Here is a 20,666-nt window from a genome sequence, read left to right as displayed (position 1 = left end):
TTTCAGGTTTTTTTCTAAAGAATTAGAAATTTGTTTTAATTAAATTTATATGTACATACATGCTGTCTCAGATATACATACATTATAAAGTTTTATGGTGGTCTACAAGGAAAAGTAATAATATATGTTTAGATGCATTGGTGTATTGCTGTGGTATGTATCATTTGTATATTTAATATATTGGTTGCTTTACTTCTTGTACATGTAATAAAATTTTGCAAGATAGAAAGAGAAAAAGATCTTTGTACAGGATTTTTAGGCTACTTTATAATTTCAGGCATTCTTTTATAAAAAATTAAAAATCTGTTTTAATTAAATTTATATGTAAACATATATGCTGTTTTACAAGGGGAAGATCAGGTGAGTCACCCTGGGATTTCGATCCCAATTTTTTTAGTTTTTCTGGAGACAAAAAAAAAGTTTACATCTCCCGGCGTTTGATCGAATAGGCCTTAGTTTCGAAATAATAAATTTGTGAAAATTGGCCATATCGCGGCGCGCCATATGAGTCTTCCCGGTAACTGTTTTCCCAACCAGTGTAGTCGGCTCCGTGCGTTAGGTGCTTGCTTCACAATCGTAAGATCCGGGTTCGCTCCAGGATGTGTGCAATATTTTTATTATTTTTTTTTAATAAGTGTATTTATTTATCTTGATGATATTGATATAGTATGCAAATTTCTAAAATAAAAAATTTAATTTAATATTACTTTCCAAACATTAATTTAAATTTAATTTGAAGGATATTTGAATTCAAATAATAATATTTGAAATAATAAATAGGTAGTAATAATAATAATAAATAAGTTAATTGAAATGGATAACATATAAAGGCAACGTATCTAAATTTTCAAATTGTTTAAATTTAATACTGGTATTCTCGAGGAGTTCACAACTAGAAAAAAATTTGTACACCGGATTTCAGAGGGAAAGGATTTCAGCGGGTTTCATCGAATTTCAGCGGATTTCAACGGATTTCAAGGAGTTCATCGGATTTCAAGTGGATTTCAAAAGAATTCAAGTAGATTTCAGTAGAATTCAAGAGAATTTCAGAGGATTTCAAAAGTTTTACATTAAGTTTATCCTTATTTGAGATAAATCAGCCTTTTTGATGCGTTTAATTGTATTTGCGTGTTACTTCTTTTTTTTTTTAAAAAACCCCTTTCTTTCTTAATGTATGAAAATTTACACCTAATCTGCTGTTCCTGACTGGGTTATAGCGAATTCGGGCGCTTGCACTAGTGCACACTGAATGGGTACTAAGGCTTGTTCTTAATCAATTGTTATATTTACAGATCATTTTAAATACTTCTTACAATGGGAGGATCAAGTGAGTCACCCTGGGATTTTGATCCCAATTTTTTTAATTATCTTGGAGACGAAAAAAAAGTTTACGTCTCCCGGCGTTTGATCGAATAGGCCTTAGTTTTGAAATAATAAATTTGTGAAAATTGTCCATACCGCGGCGCGCCATATGAGTCTTCCCGGTAACTGTTTTCCCAATCAGTGTAATCAGCTCCGTGCGTTAGGTGCTTGCTTCACAATCGTAAGATCCGGGTTCGCTCCCGGATGTGTGCAATATTTTTTTAATTTTTTTTTAATAAGTGTATTTATTTATCTTGATGATATTGATATAGCATGCAAATTTTTAAAATAAAATATTTAATATAATATCACTTTCTAAACATTAATTTAAATTTAATTTGAAGGATATTTAAATTCAAGTAATAATATTTGAAATAATAAATAGGTAGTAATAATAATATATAAGTTATTTGAAATGAATAACATATAAAAGCAACGTATCTAAATTTTCAAATTGTTTAAATTTAACACTGGTATTTTTCTTCTACGATTAATTATTTTAAAAACTAGAATTTTAAAATACTGTTAATATTATTTCCAATTAAATTTTAAATTAAACAATTTGAAAATTTAGATACGTTGCTTTTATATATTATCTGTTTCAAATAACTTATATATTATTATTATTATTACCTATTTATTATTTCAAATATTATTACTTGAATTGAAATTAAATTTAAATTAATGTTTAGAAAGTGATATTAAATTAAATTTTCTATTTTAAAAATTTGCATATTAGATCAATATCATCAAGATAAATATACTTATTAAAAAAAAAAATATTGCACACATCCGGGAGCGAACCCGGATCTTACGATTGTGAAGCAAGCACCTAATGCACAGAGCCGACTGCACTGGTTGGGAAAACAGTCACCGGGAAGGCTCATATGGCGCGCTGCAGTATAGCCAATTTTCACAAATTTATTATTTCGAAACTAAGGCTTATTTGATCAAACGCCGGAAGACGTAAACTTTTTTTTTGTCTCCAGAGTAACTAAAAAAATTGGGATCAAAATCCCAGGGTGACTCACCTGATCCTCCCCTGTTAGTCTATAAAATGATTTGTACAGCATCCATATATCGATCCATATAATTATTACAGATTGTTTTATTGGCTAAAAAGTTTTTAAATGTGTATTTAAGCGACTTTAAATATAAGAATAGATTATAAACAAGCCTTAGTGCGCACTCAGTGTGCACTAATGCAAGCGACCGAATTCGCTATTAGATTCGAATTTCTGCGCCTTTCAAAATCTGTAGCCGCGCGAGTTGTAGAAGGCCAGACCGAGCGCCAGACTGCATTTGCACAACTTGCTGTCCAATTTCTTGATTCCATGCTTTCCTATTTGATTCAGTGTACAAGAAAATCAAGTGATGTTATTAGAACTGAATGTAGAATTATTTAGAAGTAAATAAATATTTTTTTAGCAATATAAGCATGTGTTTCGTATCACTATTTGGATGAAATCGTTAACGCTGCTATTCTCACCATACTAGTTTGAGACTTTGAAAATCTTCTGGCACAACATTTTTCATTCTAGGATTCCAGGGATTTTTAGACATTTAGTCTAAAGTAACGGCTGGGGCTGTTCACTGAGCTTCTTGAGTTATCTGCTGCAGTGTTTTTTCTATTTTTCGTAGTAGAAAAACTACAACAGATAACTCAAGAAACTCAATAAACAGCTCTAGTTATTACTTTGTAATGCAAAAGAAAAGTAGAGCAATAAAGGTAACTTTTAAACAAGCTTTGAAAATTTAATTTTTATTTCTGAACTTACACATTAGGAAACTGACTACAAGTAGTAACAATTATTAATTTACTACATAGACTTCTGAAACACGCTGCAATTAAACTTATGTCAAACTAAAACAGCAGAACAACAAAACTAAACATAGATACATTTTCAATCTTTAAACATCGTCTGAATAAAATATAGTATAAGTAGTTAAAATCAAATAGAAACTTGCAATCTTTAAACATCTACTGAAAAACTTAAATACTAAACATCTTTGATACGTAACTTATACATTAGTGAACTGGCTATATACGAGGTGTGTTCAAAAAGTATCGCGAATTTTGAATTTTCGCGGGTTACGTATATTCGAATTTCGATCTTTTTGTGGCGTTATGTTGGTACTCATGTCTCTCACTTATGCCGACAAGCTCGGCCATTTTGAATGTTCACTTAATTGTTGACAGCTGCTTTGCTTGCACGTGTTTTGGATCGTCTTCGATTTTTACCTATTCAAAAAAATGGATCAAAGAACCTGTATCAAATTTTGTGTGAAAAACGAAATTAAGTGCGCGGATGCATTCCGAATGTTGACTGTGGCATACGGAGAAGCTACCTTGGACCGAAGCAACGTTTATCGGTGGTACAAAATGTTCTCAGAAGGCCGAGAAGATGTGAACGACGAAGAGCGTGCCGGACGCCCGAGCACTTCAACAACAGACGAAAAAATTAATGAAGTGGAGAAAATGGTATTGGCCAATCGTCGAATCACCGTTAGAGAAGTTGCTGAGGACCTAAACATATCGATTGGCTCGTGCCATTCGATTTTTATCAATGATTTGGGCATGAGACGGGTCGCCGCGAAATTCGTACCAAAATTGCTCAATTGCGACCAAAAACAGCATCGCATGAACATTGCTAATGAGATGTTGGACTCTGTCCGCGACGACCCAAATTTGCTCCAGAGGGTCATAACTGGTGACGAATCGTGGGTTTATGGTTATGACGTGGAAACCAAAGCTCAATCATCTCAATGGAAGCTGCCGCACGAACCAAGACCGAAAAAAGCGCGCCAAGTTCGGTCGAATGTGAAAGTTTTGCTGACAGTTTTCTTCGATTGCAGGGGCGTGGTGCATCATGAGTTCTTGCCACAGGGTAGAACGGTCAATAAGGAATATTACCTGCAAGTTATGCGCAATTTGCGCGAAGCAATCCGCCAGAAACGCCCGGATTTGTGGAAGAACAAAAATTGGCTTCTGCGCCCCTGCTCACACATCGTTGCTTGTGCGCGACTTTTTGGCCAAAAACAACACACTAATGATGCCGCAGCCACCGTATTCCCCAGATCTGGCCCCCTGTGACTTTTTCTTGTTCCCTAAACTGAAGAGGCCCATGAAAGGACGACGTTACGCTACGCTTGACGAGATAAAGACGGCATCGAAGGAGGAGCTGAACAAGATAAAAAAAAATGATTTTTTGAAGTGCTTCGAAGATTGGAAAAACCGTTGGCACAAGTGTATAATATCTCATGGGGATTACTTTGAAGGGGACAAAATAGATATTCATGAATAAATAAATAATTTTTGAAAAAACACAAAATTCGCGATACTTTTTGAACACACCTCGTATTGTAACAAGTGTTAATTTACATAGACTTCTGAAACACGCTGCAATTAAACTTATGTTTAATAAAAGCCGCACAACAGCAAAATTAAATATAGAGGTACTTTCAGTCTTTAAACATCTGAACAAAATATATCACAAGTAGTTAAAATCAAATAAAAACTTAAATACTGAACATCTTTGATATGTAACACATGGTAAACTAGTTACTTCATGGTAATAAATGTCAATTTACTATAAAAGACAAAATTACACTGCAATTAACTAACGTCAAGCAAATGCAGCAGAACAACTAAGTAAAAACTTACTTACTAATTATCTCTGATAAATACTTTGAAATTGGTGACAAGAGTAAACTAGGAATCAATAACTAAGAATTAGAGGCAGCTACTAAAAGCTCATCGATCTTACTCATAATATCACCATTAAGCCTCAAACTACCGTCTACAGAGCAAGGGCCAGGCAAAGAACAAATATAATTTGATAAATTAAAGAAGGAATGTTGTTTTCTGGACGGAATAAGAACACCACTTACAGATATTTTAAACCATGTACACAAACATCTTATATCCTTAGCATTATTTAAAGGATCCTTTGTTGGTGCAAAGGTAGCTGAGTAGTTTGTAGCTTTCAATGTTCCTGTTAAGTAAGAAAAACTTAAGACCCGTCTAATTAAAAGTTCACAATTATTGTCAGGATCGTTAAAAGCACACCAATCACCCAGATGAACATTCTCACAGTGACATACATTATTGATTGTTTCCACATGGCCTTCAGGATTAAAATTGTCCTCTTTTTGCTTCACCCTGTGGACACGATCAGAACTAAGCCTAGAGTGACCATTACTTAGGAGCCAACAAAGCGTTGTTTTGCGAAGAACAATCTCTTTTCCAGTATTGTCGACATAATTTACAAATGGACTTTGAAGATTCAACTATACTTCTTGTTTAGCAGAAATATCTGCCAGCAATATGTCTTCTTCAGTGTCTGCTTCTTCACTTGCTGGCACAGTAAGATCGAAAATAAGCTCGTCCTGAGTGACTTTAGGTTTTAAATGGTAGAGATGAAGAGGCACAGGAGGAGGAACTTTTTGACTTATTTTTGGTTTCATGCCTAGAATTCTAGCTTCAGAAATAGCAAATGCTCTGGCCTCCTGAATTGACTTAATTATATCTTTATCACAAGGGAGTTCACATATTGGCAAAGTTGAGGGATTTGGTTTGTTTCTTGGAAAAACAACATCAGAGGACAGCTCTTGCATAAGGTGTAACTTAAGTTGGATTCTCTTGATTTTGTGCAAGAGATCAAGCGTATCAAAGTTAACAACTGTGCTAAAAACAGTTGTAAAAGACCTCATAGCACGGAAGAATCCTTCACATGGTTGGGAACTGAACATCCATGGTAGGAAAAGCTCTGGTTTCTGTTCTTTTCGCAGTCTTCGGATTACAGCTACAAGTGCATGTGCATTAAGTTCTATACATAGATAGGTATACGTAGTCAAGAAATTTTTATTTGTGCTGTAACCATTTTCTTGAAGCCATCGCTTCCAGATGCGGAAAAAAATGCGCTTTTCCAAATGGCACTTATACGTTCAGAAGGAGTAAGGTTTTTTAGAAGATATGCATCAGAAATGTTTCTCATAACTTCTAGGTACATCTTCGTAGCTGCAGTGCCAGGTATATTGGATAATAGATGTGACACTCTTACTGACATAATTTTCTCTGCAGCATTGAAATTCATCTTGTCATCAGCTTTCAAATAAGACTCAACCAAACCGTGCTCTAGCTTGGATTCCTCCTGCATGAATATTCTCAAATGCGTTGGAGAAACAACATGGCTACCCATAGGCAAAACTATTGAAGGTTTTAGAAATCTTGTTTTCAGCTTGGTTATAATGTGCACGGTGTCTTGAATATAGGACGTCTTCTGGTCAATATCTTGAACAAACCAATCATACTACACAAGCGGATTGTCAACAATCACTGGGAAGGCATTTGACCTCATTCCACTCAACAGTCGTGTATCAACGTCTGAGGAGAATCCAAGAATGTCAATTCCATGAACAGAGACCTCTCCCTTCATTTACTTCCACCGTTTCAAAACCACATCTGAATCAAATTTGTTGTTTGTTCCAAATACACACAAACAAAATGCAGGAGCTGTTGAAAAGAGAGGTTGGGCCATGATAACATAAGCGTAGTTCGATTTGGAACATGAATTAAAATAATCTTGAATAACATTGCTGGATGTAGCTTTGTAGTGGAACGTAATTGGAAGTCCTGTATAAGAGGGTGGGAGGAACAAAACCAACAATCGTGTTGGATGACACATCATACCTAATCCTGTTTAGAATTCGAGTTCCATCTTCGCTGATCATTACTGCTGGTGGGTAACCGCCATCTTCAAGATGCCTTTTTAGTTCTTTGAAACAAAATTCCCCTTCTATAACAGGCTGAGTGGCAGAATTAGTGACCTTGCTCAAAGTTGAAATTGAAGGAAGTCCGAGGTTTTTCTGCAAAACTTCATACAACCATCTACCGCCTACAAGGAATACAAGACTAGCAAGCTTGGGAACAATTTCTTCTTTGTACTTAAACCCATGGACACTTCTTGCATTTTCCGCTGCTGTTCTAACGAGAGCACTAAGAATTTTTGATGGTATGCTAGATAGGTGGTCTGTTTGCTTTTGCTCTACCAACTGTTCTGATAAATTCAATAAAGATTTCCAAAGTTCTGAATTTTCTGTCAACAGCTTTTCGTGATTATTTAAGCAGGGAAAAAATGATATGATGCAAGGATAATTCTGCGATACCCTCTCTAGAGATCGCTTATTTCTGGCAGCACGGGAATACTGTTCTAATTTCTACTTATTTGAATAAGGTTGGAGCTGAGATGACTTTACTTTGCACGGAGGTGTCCTGCTCCTTGGATGCCCCCGGAGAAACAAAATTTTCATTTTCATCGTCAGAAAGGAGATTATAATTATGTTGCCTTCTTATTTTGGGATTCACAACATCATCATCATCAAATTCACCATCTTGAGGAACTGTAGATGAAGACCCTGAATTTGAAACTAGGCTGTGAGACATTGCTGCATTTAAAGTGCCTGCAACTGGGCCTCTTTCAAGCATACTCTTGATGGTAATCTGTGGAGTTATTTTAACATTTCGACCGAATGAAAGCGTAAGCAATGCCGACGATAATTAGACAAGAGCCACCGTCCCTGATTAAAATATACATTTGAATGCTTTTTAGTTGCACACGAGGTTGCACACTTTCCAACACTACATACAGGACAATTGATTGAAGCACTGGAAGGCCTTTCATTCTTATGTGCAATGGTGAAAACTGGTTTCTCTAAAACAGACTGATCACTCTCAACAAGATTCCTTAATCGATGGATTGATGACAAAATGGAAGCTGCTAACTTGTCTCTTTCACATTGATGGGCTGTGATTGCAGGGCATGCGGGCACAACAGACAATTGACGTGATGATTGTAATTTGGATACCTTATTCTTACTTCTTAATAAGATTTCCTGCTGATTGATTCTTGCAAAAATCACTTACTTGCTGAAACATAATTTTATGGCCACTTGCTATTGTAAACAATTTTGGGCATTTAGCAAACATACCAAGGTAGCTTTCTTTACTTTCAGGAGGACAAACTGAATTGGCATATTCTGACACAACATTGCGTGCAAAAGTTTCTAGTTCTGGCAAATGTTTAGAAGCTTCAAAGCCTTTCATAGAATGATCATTGTTAAACTCTGTCATATTTAACAGATTCTTAGTACATAGGTAATATTACACCTGTTTCCTCTTCTATGACTTCCCAAAAGTCCTTGCTAGTCTTCTCCACCTCTTCTACTTCCCCCTGATCGTTTCTTTGCTCGATTAGCTTCTCTTGCTGGTTTTCTCTTTCATCCTGAATCCTGTGTTGTTCCAAGCTCTTCTCTACAGTTATATTCTCAGCCATCTTGTGCTTTTTGTTTATTGTAAAAAGCTATAAATAAGAATGTAAGTGGGATGTGTCTATTAATTAAATTAATTAATTTTATAAAATAAATTGTTTTAATGCCTTAATCAAAAATCTACATTGCACAGAAACTAATAAATTTTTTAATCTAACACAGTGCTTACATTTTATTAAACATTTTTATAATATATTTTATAATTAACAAGAGGGGGGGGGGGGTTAAATATACAGTGCACAATCAAGTGTAGTAAATGTGCCACTGATGTAATTATTAATAAACATTTCAAATTTCGCACATTTCTATCACAGCGCATGCACAGTTCATTACAATACGCCGAGATGACAAATATCCTAACCTGTACAATCGTCAACTTTAGTGCTTGATATCTCGGTTCGCGAGGCAGTCCGACACATTTTCCTGCCAGATTCGTTCATTTTGAGTGAAAATGCATCGAATGAGCCTAAGTTCGTCAAAATCGGAGGTGGAGGGTGGTATTCTGAACAATTACCGTATTCTGTATCACTGCGTCCATTGTTCTAAAAATTACTCACCACGAACGATCTCAAGTCAAACTACCAAACGCTTTGGCTTACACAACTCACAACTGCTCACAACGCCTCACGCTTGCTACGCTGCTGAAAGCGTGGTGCCGCTCGCGCTGAACGTAGTGAACGTTTGCTTCCGTGTCAGCAAAGCGCGTTGGCGGCACAAAAGTCTTGCAGCGTCTTGCAGGGCGCGCAAAACAAACGTTTTACCCACTGAGTCCAAAAAGATTTCGCAGGATAACGAAAAAAATTTGTGAAGGATTTCATAGAACTTTACTCGGATTTTAGTCGGATTTCAATGATTTCAATCGAATTTCAAAGAATTTTAGTCGGATTTCAGGAGATTTCAACCAAATGTCAAAGATTTCAGTCGAATTTTAAGGATTTCAGCACGTTTTCAAGGATTTCGTGGATTTCAATCGGATTTCAGCCGGATTTCATGGTGGCCTGTACACCGGATTTCAATAGTTGTGAACCCCTCGGGTATTCTTTTTCTACGACTAATTATTTTAAAAACTAGAATTTTAAAATACTGTTAATATTATTTCTAATTAAATTTTAAATTAAACAATTTGATAATTTAGATACGTTGCCTTTATAAGTTATCCATTTCAAACTTATATATTATTATTATTATTACCTATTTATTATTTCAAATATTATTACTTGAATTCAAATTAAATTTAAATTAATGTTTAGAAAGTGATATTAAATTAAATTTTCTATTTTAGAAATTTGCATACTAGATCAATATCATCAAGATAAATACACTTATTAAAAAAAAAAAAAAAAAAAAAAATATTGCACACATCAGGGAGCGAACCGGGATCTTACGATTGTGAAGCAAGCACCTAACGCACGGAGCCGATTGCACTGATTGGGAAAACAGTTACCGGGAAGACTCATATGGCGTGCCGCGGTATGGGCAAATTTCACAAATTTATTATTGCGAAACTAAAGCCTATTCGATGTTATAAGGTTTTGTGATAGTGTTCCGCGCTGAACTCATCCCAATAGCTCGACTTGATAAGGCGAGACGAGCGTTTTTGAAAATTGGAGACCCTGTCGCGTTCAAGCGTACCGGAATGTTAACGATGTAATGATGCGTCTTCACATTGTCTCCCTGGGGCTACGAACCTCCCCCTGTCCGGCCGAACACTCGCCGGACAGACAAACAGGCGCTGTGCGCCAATAAACGTTACACAGCCGCGCCTAACAAACGCGCCATTATCGCACGAACTCCACGCGCACACGCTCTAGACCGCCCGACATATGCATACGTGCGAGCGAGAACGTCACACCGAACCGATCTCGAAGCAGCGGGGATGCTGTATTCCGAGGAGTGCCGAACTCTATCCGAGCATCTCTGATTCTCTGAAATCGAAGTATATAAGGGGGACGATTTTGCAGAGAAAACGACTTTTTCCTGATCCAGCCTTCGAGCCAAACCAGAGAAATCCGTGTGGTAGAGTGAGCTCTGCCACCGTCGAGAGATCTCGACGATTCCGCTGCTTTCCGTCCGGCATACCAAAGAGACCAGTTACCGCGGTGGAGCGAGCTCCCTCCCGACCGAGAGGTCTCGGCGCTGGTTATCTCTTACTCCGACACCGGAGTCCGCGACGATGACTGTCACCCAGGGGATAGAAAGATCTCTGCCTTTATCGAGAGATCTTGAGGCAGTTGTCGTCATCGTATCAGCAAGTTCCCTACTAAGGGAATTCCGCGTGACACCTGTCGCGAGTTGCGAGACGAGGTTTTAAGAAATGCACCGACGTGCCGCCTATGCAGCGTCCCAACCCGTGCGCATCGCGAGGCCTCACAACCGCGATCATAAACACCGCGGACGAATACACGCCGTATACGAACACGTGCGACTGCGACAGCGATACCACACCGTTCTCACTCATCGACCGCGATCCTCGTGGGAATAAAACTCTGTAAATAGCTACCGCCGCGTTGTAAATACCGCGTCTTTATATACTCTTTTTTTATATTGTACTACCGGATTAATTTTGTTTATAATAAACTCTCATTTATACTCGCACTCCCGACCTCAGAGTTAATTAACCCGGCAACCTCACTTTGAGCTCTGGCTTCCCTGAGCTCGTCCGTGCTCGGACAAACGCAGGTTGTTACAACGAAAGAAAGAAACGGCCCCGTTGAACTTGCATTTGTTCACTTTATTAAAAGTACAAAAGTCACTACACAGATAGCTTAGCCCAGTGGCTTCACAACAAAAAAAAAAAAGTATTAATCTTAAGGCTCGAGATAGGCTCGAACCTTAAATCACAGAAATCACGCGTCTCGAAAACTGGAGCAAGCGCCCGTACAGTAAGACTTGCCAAGCCAGAATGACTAGTGTTATACTTCTTAATTGAACTAGTATCAGAAATTTTTTTTTATACTTAAGTCAAGAATTATATTATTTGATAGTTTTACAATTAAATATTTTCTTATCTTTTTCACAATTGCCTCTCTAAATATAACTGTTGATTAAGGTTATTACTATCGAAGTAAACAGAATCCATTCCTTAAAAAGCCAACACATATAGTGCATCCGTGAAATGGACAAATTTGGATATAAAATTTTTTTTTGGACAAGAAGCCACCGACAAAACCTACATAATATTATAAACCAAATACATTTAAACATACATACAAATGTAACATTACGCCCCTCCACCGTGCCGCCACTCAAGACCGACCAACCGTCGGACGCACCGCAGCCGAGCACGTGCATCTTACGTAAGACCCACGCGCGTACGATCGACTTACGTAAGACCACCGCGTGCTACCGCGCGCGACCGACGCGCTACGCGCCGCGTTCCGAAAGCGCTCCCACTCTAGCCGGCCCGTCCGCGCGCGCTGATTGGTGCGTCCAGCCGCGCGGAACGGTATATAAGCCGGCAGTGGGCAACGTACGAGAGATCCCTTCGAACAACCGATCTCCCCGGATCATCTCCAGCGCTGGGCATATTCGGCGCCTCCTAGCTCGGAGATTCTCGAGCACCTCCTCGGGAACGGGCATACTCGTTCCTGCCTTCCCGCGACGGGTATAACCGTCGTCCCCGAGGCCGGGTATGCTCGGCCGCTCCGATCCGCTCCGACGCGCGACGGGCATTCTCGTCGCGCGGCCAATCAGACCGTTCAGCCGGACGACGGGTATTCTCGTACGTCCGGTCAGGTCCAATCCGCATCCGTTACACCGTGCGGCGGGAATTCTCACCGCACGGCCTATCCGTTCCGTTCAGCCGGACGACGGGCATCCTCGTCGTCCGGCTATTCCGACCAGACCGTTCCGAGTGTCCCCGGGGATTCTCGGGGACTGTCCGCGCCGACACCGTTCCTGTGTCCGCCTACCGTACCTCGCGGGGAGTTTTCCCCGCGAGATGAGGTCGCCCAGGCTGACACCGGCGACGACCCTCGCGCAGCGCGAAAACTGTCCGCCACGCCGCGAGCCGTCGCATCCGAGACCGTAACCGGTCAACCGCACGGGCCAATCACGCCCCGAGCACGGCATTAGAGTGGACCGCCGCCCGACCACTCTAAATACGGATACCATACGCGTAGAGCGTAAGCCGAATCCGTCCGTATATCGCACGACTCATCCGAGTCCGTACACTTCGATAACCGCGAGTCCGTTCTGGTATAGCACGTTCCGCCGCGAGTTATGTATATATATATGTTGTCGAACCGAGCAACCCCGATTGCTACCTCCGAGCGCAAAGCGCCTAGTCACTGTCCATCCGTTTCCGGAATTTCTAAAGTCCGTTCCGTTTAGATATTAAGTACTCGTCAGTCGTTTACCTGGCCGTCGAGACCGTTTTTTCTAAGTGTTTAGATATTAAGTACCGCGCGAATACATTGTGACCGTTCTCTTGATTTCACGCGGGCCGACGACCGCGCAATTGAGTGCCGTAACACTATTCGAATACATTGTGATCGTTCTCTTGATTTCACGCGGGCCGATGACCGCGCAATTGAGTGCCGTAATACTATTCGAGGAGTTCAGTATTATCCGATAACGATATCGGAACTGTATAATTCATTTTGTACTAAATCATAGCTCAAAATATATTAACACTATATCGTTTTCACTAACAAACCACGGCGTTATCATTTTGACACGAACCCGGACATCCGGCGAGCACATCCGATCCTGAACCAAATTCCCGTAACCGACACCGAGAAAGTACCAGCGTTACACAAATAATACATACCATCAATACGAGCAATACATCAATGCATCTAAACATATATTATTTTTTTCTTGTAAACCACCATACCTTATAATGTACATCTGAAACAAAAAAGCATATGCTTTTACATATAAATTTAATTAAATCAAATTTTTAATTTTTTAGAAAAGAAAGCCTGAAATTATGAAGTAGTTTAAAATTGCTGTACAAAAACATTTTGCAAAATTTTATTACATACTATAAAATATAGTGTATTATTCTTCATAATCATGCTAACAAGGAGATGCCTCAAACTGCGAAACACGAAATCAAATGAGCCATAATTTCTTCGAAAGGGGAGCAAGGTTATAAAAAGTGTCAGCGTTTGAGTGCACGAACCTTTGTTTCAGAGATATTTGCATGTGAAGTTTGGCATACCATTAAGTAGTGGGTTGAAGCGTGAAGCGCTGTGCCTGAGAAACTTAAAGCACGTGCGTTTTATTTTGTCCTCGGTGGCCGCGTGAAGAAAGGTGGTCGAAACTTTGCAGTGGCAACTTTTTTTTCATTAATAGCAACATTTATCAATTGTAATTAATTTTTGTTATTTTTAGCAAGATATTAATTGTTATATATTATTTGTTATATGTAACAAATGTAATAATCAGAAAGTTTGCATATTTATTTAAGTTTATTTATTTTTGTTCATTATACAATTCTGACATTATTGTACAATGTTGTGGGTGAAAATTTACGTAAAAGCATTGGAAATATTTGTGTAAAATATATATGTCTGTGCGTGCGTGCGTGCGCGCGTGTGTGTGTGGATGGGTTTGGGTGTGGATGTGTGCGCGCGCGTGCGTGTGTACGTATAGAGGAGATTGGGGTTAATTGTTAGATGTTTTTTTTGTGTTTTCTGAGTTTTATATTTAAAAAAAAAACTGTTTGAAAGGTTGAACTTTCCCCTTCACAATGCCCGTATACATAGAACATGGAAGTGTACTTGTTTTGAAGTATATATAAAAATGTCAACCAATGCCAAGAATTACGAATAGTCCCAAGCCTGGGGTAATTCGTAATCAGTCCGAGAATATCCCGAAATTTGTTTAAGTTGAAAGACTGTAAAAAAACTGTTGGTAAGACTTTTTATTTAAAAAAAGATATAGGTATTGCGACCGCACTCACGAGCGTGGTGCAACTACGTTAATTGCTCGTAACGCTAGTTAGGTAGCCAAGATGCTCGCAAAGTCATTCGCATCAATGCGCGAAGTTAGACGGTACGATTGGGCGCCAGGCACGAGCGAGCGTGCCACTCTTAGATCGGGACACTACCGATCTCTCGACTCAGGCCGGGAAAAAAAACGCGAAAATACTCTACTTCGTCACGGGCAATAACGGGCTCTTGTAACCGGTAGCTTAGCCACGGAATTCGCAGAGGGGGTAGTTCGCGGCGGGCGGGGTGGTAGAGGAGAGCGAGGGAACTTAGAGAAAACACTTCAATTTAATAAAGAAATGGACAATGTATTTCCGAGATCTAACACTACTCACATGGTTCTGCGACGATGTCTCGCGACCTGAGCGCGGTCGGAAAATACTACGCGGTCGTCGGTACGAGCTCACCGAACGGAGAGAGTCAAAATTCCATTCTAAGTAGCGGCGGACAAAACACGCTGTGCACACTCGCAACTCTGCACACGCACTCTCATTTCACGCGAAATTATATGGCGCTTCGATACGAAGCAAGCGTTCGGAAATACGCGATCGCCAAACAGAAACACATACAAACGCTACTACAGACGACACACAAAAATATGACACAATTAACGCGACTTTGCTGTGATGTCGGCGACGCTCTCAATAAACGGAACCGAAGAAGATTAAGACGCGACTTGATCGGATGAGGCGCACGGCGGCCGAGCACGCGGACAGCACGCGATCGCAGGCGTGTTCCCTTTACGGCAGAAGATTTTGCGACGAACGTTAACTCTCAATGCAACTCTCGCACGCGCGACTCATCCGACCGGCGAAATCGGTGGCTTTACACAAGTCTCGTTTGCCTCACCACGACGCTGGCTGCTCCTCGAAGCTCGTCCTTGACTAGGGGTACGACTCGTCCCTGGGTGACGGCGGTTTCCGTCGTCTCGGCTAAGGGTCAGACCCCGGCGACGATCCACAGCGAAGTGATCGATAGCGCGAGGAAATTCGGCAGGCGGCACGCAGGATCTCTCGCCCCACGCACGGGGGTTTGTCGCGCCGCGCTATTGGTTCCGCCTTATAGCGCGGTCCTTGCGACCCTCTACTCAGGCTGTCGCGTCGCGGCGCGCAATTCGAGGTAGGTCGGTGTCTTCGGGCAGCTCGCGACTCGTCCCGTGGTTTTTTCGAGGCCGGACGGCTATCCCTACGGACTCTTCGACGTCCGGTGCCCCCGCGTTCGGGACCACGCCAGGAACTTTCTCTCGCAGCTCCTCGTTTGGGGTCTCCTACGCGATGATCTGCGTGGAGTGTCGACATCCCCTACGTTGGACCTTCCCTCTTTGCGTCCTGCAATTTCAGTGGCCTTACTGTTGCGTACAGGCGCGACGGCAAGAGATAACGTAATTAAATGAAGAGAGATCACCTGTCGTGCGCGTTACTGCGATCCTGCGCACGGTCCGGAAGATCTCAAGTGGCGGTAGGTCCTCCTTCTTGTAGTCTGCTCGCCGGGTGAAATTTTGTCGATACAAAAAAATGAATATTAGCCAGCCGCCGATCCGCAAAACGTCGCTAAAATTAACGGACGGACACACGCACACAAAACAAAAACGCGGAATTGTAAGCGCACTCGCCGACACGTCCGTCTCCGAGCCGAGAGGACGTAAAGCCGCAGCGTGCGCTCCTCGTTCGGATCTTACGATCCCTGTGACGGACAGCCAAACGGGATGTCACGTCACAGTATACAAAAAACAAATTCAAACATACACGTTTGCATATTTTTTTATGCCTTTGGTATGACAGATTTCCTAACCTCACAAATGTTAATTTTCATCGCTTTCTAACTTTTTACCTGCTTAAGAGCGACGATTTTATATTCATGTTCTATCTACTAAAATACACAATATTATCAAGTTTGAACTAAATCAATGAAGAACTTCAGTTTATCTTAATGCTTAACTCTGCGTAGCGTAGACGTTTGTAATACAGTCAACGTATGGTTAGGGTTATCCATAGGCGCTGCAATCAGTATTAACGAATCGCCCCGGTGCTCAGTATTACGAATAGCCTCAACATTAACTGTGTGCATTATTGCGTATGATCGACAAAAATAGACATTACACAGCAAAAGTACACGTGTGCGAGCGCGATAGTAAGTCGCCGCACTTGATTTTGAAATAAAAGGGTAAAGGAGGAAAGATACAAGAAGGCTAGGCGCCGGTACTCGCACGAGACGATAAGGATCGTGATGATGATGGGGAGATTGAGATCGGTGAAATAACTTTTGGTAATTTACGGGAGTCAACAGTTCAATATATTTATCGATTATTGTCACTGATACACTGCTTGATCACCAACGTGATCGACCCTTCGAATGCCATAAAGTTCCGCGCCACGCGGTAATGGCGTGACCATTGGAATCTCGTCAAACGGAGATCGCAATGTTGCGCGCTGAGAGATCTCGCTGTCGGAAATCTCATGCACAAGTCCCCACCGCGCGGGCGAGTGCAAAGAGCGTGTTTCACAAATTACGATTGTTCGATTCTCGCAAAACGGAGAATCTTCGGAGCAACCGCAGTTCGAGCGCGCTCGCTGCCGCGCTGCTGCGCGATCACGATATCACCGTATGACTCGTCACCGACGGCGAACGCGAGCCGGTTTGGAGCTCGCGAGTTTGCTCCGGCTTCCTCCTCACTCACGACAACGCGCGGTCGTTAGACACGATTACTTTTATGTCACTCGCGTGAGCCCAAAGGTACGATCGCGATCTTAGAGTGGTATCGAATCTCGGTACACTGACACATGGACTGAATGCGTGTTTCGGCTCCGACGACTCGAGGAAGAAGAAGGAAGAAGCCGGAAACGAACGACTCGCATCGCCGAACCCGCGCAGCAAAACGGGAATCGCGAGCGCTCCCCTCCCGGATATCTTTAGCGCTACGGCTAATTTGAATAACTTAATGATTTCGCGATAAGAATCTCGGGGAGGTGGCACCATCCCGCGATCTAAGTAGAGCGCGCAAGGACTACGACTGTACGTCGTGGTTTCATTGTCCATCTCGAAACATGCCGCCCGCCTCGAAACGACAGTTTCGAAAGGAAGCATTACTAATTAAAGATAACTTAAATCCGTTCAGATCTCGCTCATAGGCTAATGACTCAGCCTTGAAGGTTGCTCGCCTTAACACGTCTTATCCAAGTTTTTGGTAATCTAAAGATTCATAGTTCAGTGAGAGGCTTGAGGTTTCTTTGATCTGAACGCATTTACAATCGGGAAATTGACTTAGAGATTAAACATTTACGGTGATAGAGTTACTTACGCTCCGAAAATTGAACATCTAAAGAGCAAAACTTATAAACTAGAATTTAACATCAACAAACAGGGAGGTAAACGTGTGAGCGCAATTTAAACATACAAAGAAGACTTATCAACTAGAGAAGCGCGCTGTCCCCTACGTACCAAGGAGCAACGCAGACTTAACGTAAGGATTACTTCATACATTCTGTACAACTTTGTGAGACTAGCGCCTTTAAAAGTTACTGAGCAATGGCATTTTTGAGTTGCGCATCGATAGCAACGGGAAGGATGCACAATTGTGCAAGCGGACGCTTGTATTCAGACTTCGCTGTTTTAACTAAGACGACGCGAACCGTCAGAGCTTGCGAAACATTGGGTGACTCGTCCGAGTTCCCATTTGCATGGTGGTAATGCGTTATTCCGGATAAGAACCATCGTGCCAATTTGAATGGAAGGTTGTGCTTTGCGCCACTTGGCTCTTTGCTGCAACGTTAATATGGTCCGTTTGCCAGATCCGCCAAAACTTTTCGATAAGTTGTCTAATTAACTGCCATTGTGAGAGGCGATTTTCCTTGAGGTGCAGAACAGAAGGTCTTGTCGTAATTTCCGAACCGATTAGGAAATGGCCTGGCGTCAATGGCGCAAGTTCGTCAAATGAATCTGTGAGAGGTCCGAGTGGCCTGGAATTTAAGCACGCTTCGATTCGGCAGAGAAGAGTTGCGAGCTCTTCGAACGTTAATGTGTGAGAGCCGAGAATTCGCCGCAAGTGGTGCTTTACGCTCCGAACTCCCGCCTCTCACAATCCTCCAAAGTGAGGGGCGTGAGGTGGCATGAAGTGCCACGACACCTTATCCGATGCAGTTCTATTTAAAAAGTCAGAGTCTCGCAACGTGTCGCGATAAGCTTTGGTCAATTCTTTATCCGCACCGATAAAGTTCGTTCCATTATCCGAGTATACGTCCTTGGCAAACCTCGTCGGGCACAAAACCTTGAATATGCATCAAGGAACGCCGACGTCGAGTAACTGCTCACGAGCTCCAGATGCACAGCACGAGTAGCAAGACAAATGAAAACCGCGATGTATCCCTTGCGTGATGCTATTCCGCGGTCGGAGGATGCTCGCGTGGCCACGGGGCCAGCAAAGTCTACGCCACAATGGAGAAAAGCGCGGGCCGGAGCAGATACGCGAGCACGAGGTAGCTGACCCATTAACTGGACCGGAACGACTGCTCTCTTTCGTGCGCATGTGACGCACTGATGCAGCACCGACCTCACCAAACTGCGAGCGCGAAGTATCCAATAATCTCTTCTAAGCGTGGCAAGGCTAAGGTGGACACCTGCGTGGAGGGATCGCCAATGGGCGTGTCGAATAATCATCTTCACCAACGGATGAGATGTCAGGATAATCGGATGTTTGGTACGAAATGGAAGGGGGGAGTTCTCTATCCGCCCGCCAACCCGAATTAATGAATCTTCATCGAGGAAGGGGTTAAGCGGTAGAATTGAACTTCGAGATGAGAGAGATGTGTTTTGCCGAAGGGCCGCTTGTTCGACGGGGAACGTCTCATTTTGAATAGTTTTGAGCCAGAACCGTTTTGCCCTTTCACACTCGTCTGTGGTAAGAGCACGAGGACTTACTTGCAGATCCGGCGACTGCGGAAAAAGTCCCCGACATTTATCGCTGAAACGAATAACGTAGGCGGTGACTCTTACTAGCTTAGGCCACTCAGAATATCGAGAAGCTAAATCCCAAGACTCCTCAGCTTGCGTGAGGTGGGCCTGGGTCGGTTTTGCCTCTTGTTGAGTTTCCTCGAACTGAGGGAAACTCGCAGCTGGCCAGTCCGAGGGCGTGAGCTTAAGCCAATGAGGGCCTTGCCACCATAGTGAGAAGGACGCGAGGTCCTACTTTAGGAGTCCCCGTGAGGCACAGTCGGCAGGATTATTCTCGGACAGCACATGATGCCATTTAGCCTTCGGCACTTTTGATTGGACTACAGTTACGCGAACGTCTTCCATTTGCTGGGATGCTGGCTGAGACAGGCTAGAACAACGGTTGAGTCTGTCCAGCAGTGACAGACGAGATCCGTTAACTTGAGCGCGTTTTGAACTGACTCGATGAGACGCGCAAGTAAGACAGCGGCGGAGAGCTCGAGTCGTGGAATGCTCATTGGTTTAATGGGAGCTACTTTTGATTTTCCGGCTAGCAATGTAGTCGTGATCTCACCGGAGAATGAGGTTACTCGGATGTAAACGGCTGCGGCATAAGCGACCGATGAAGCGTCAACGAAACCGTGAATTTCGAAATGCTTGGTGTCGGATCCGCGGTGAACCCATCGTACTAGTTGTAGACCGTCAAGAGAGGCGAGTTTGCGATAAATTGTCTCCCATTGAACTAGTATAGTTTTGGGAATGTCGTCATCCCACTCCAATTTGAGTTGCCACAGCTGTTGCATGAAAATCTTTGCAATTATCGTGACCGGAGTGACCCATCCTAAAGGATCGAATAATTTGGCTATTGTAGAGAGAATTGCGCGTTTCGTATGAGGAAGAGACTCCGGCAACGAAACTCGAAATTGAAACGAATCGAGAGCGGGGTTCCAACTTATTCCGAGAACGCTCAGACTTTCGTCGGGTTTGAGATCCTTGGTACAGGCCAACCCGTGATCGTTGGTTGGAATGTCAGCCAGCAACGCCGAATGGTTGCTCGCCCATTTCCGAAGGTTAAATCCTCGTTGTAATAGTGAGCACACTTGGTCACGA

General features: G+C 42.1%; 1 protein-coding gene across 2 annotated transcripts in view; it reads left to right on the top strand.

Annotated features, from left to right (window-relative positions):
* The window catches only part of LOC105205441 (28S ribosomal protein S22, mitochondrial), a 46,868-nt gene that overhangs the window by 3,359 nt on the left and 22,843 nt on the right, over nt 1-20,666 (top strand). The window contains exon 1 of one of the 2 annotated variants that reach the window (XM_039446358.1): nt 7-153. The exons of the other annotated variant lie outside the window; for it this stretch is intronic. Within the exon in view, the coding sequence (XP_039302292.1) occupies nt 60-153 (94 nt within the window). The 5' untranslated portion in view covers nt 7-59. Of the gene's footprint in view, nt 1-6; nt 154-20,666 lie in introns of those variants that run through there. 2 annotated transcript variants of the gene reach the window in all.

Source organism: Solenopsis invicta, chromosome 2, assembly GCF_016802725.1.
Source record: "Solenopsis invicta isolate M01_SB chromosome 2, UNIL_Sinv_3.0, whole genome shotgun sequence".
NCBI classification, from domain to species: domain Eukaryota; kingdom Metazoa; phylum Arthropoda; class Insecta; order Hymenoptera; family Formicidae; genus Solenopsis; species Solenopsis invicta.
Note: the sequence above shows the minus strand (reverse complement) of the source record. Positions and strands in the feature narration are given on the sequence as shown.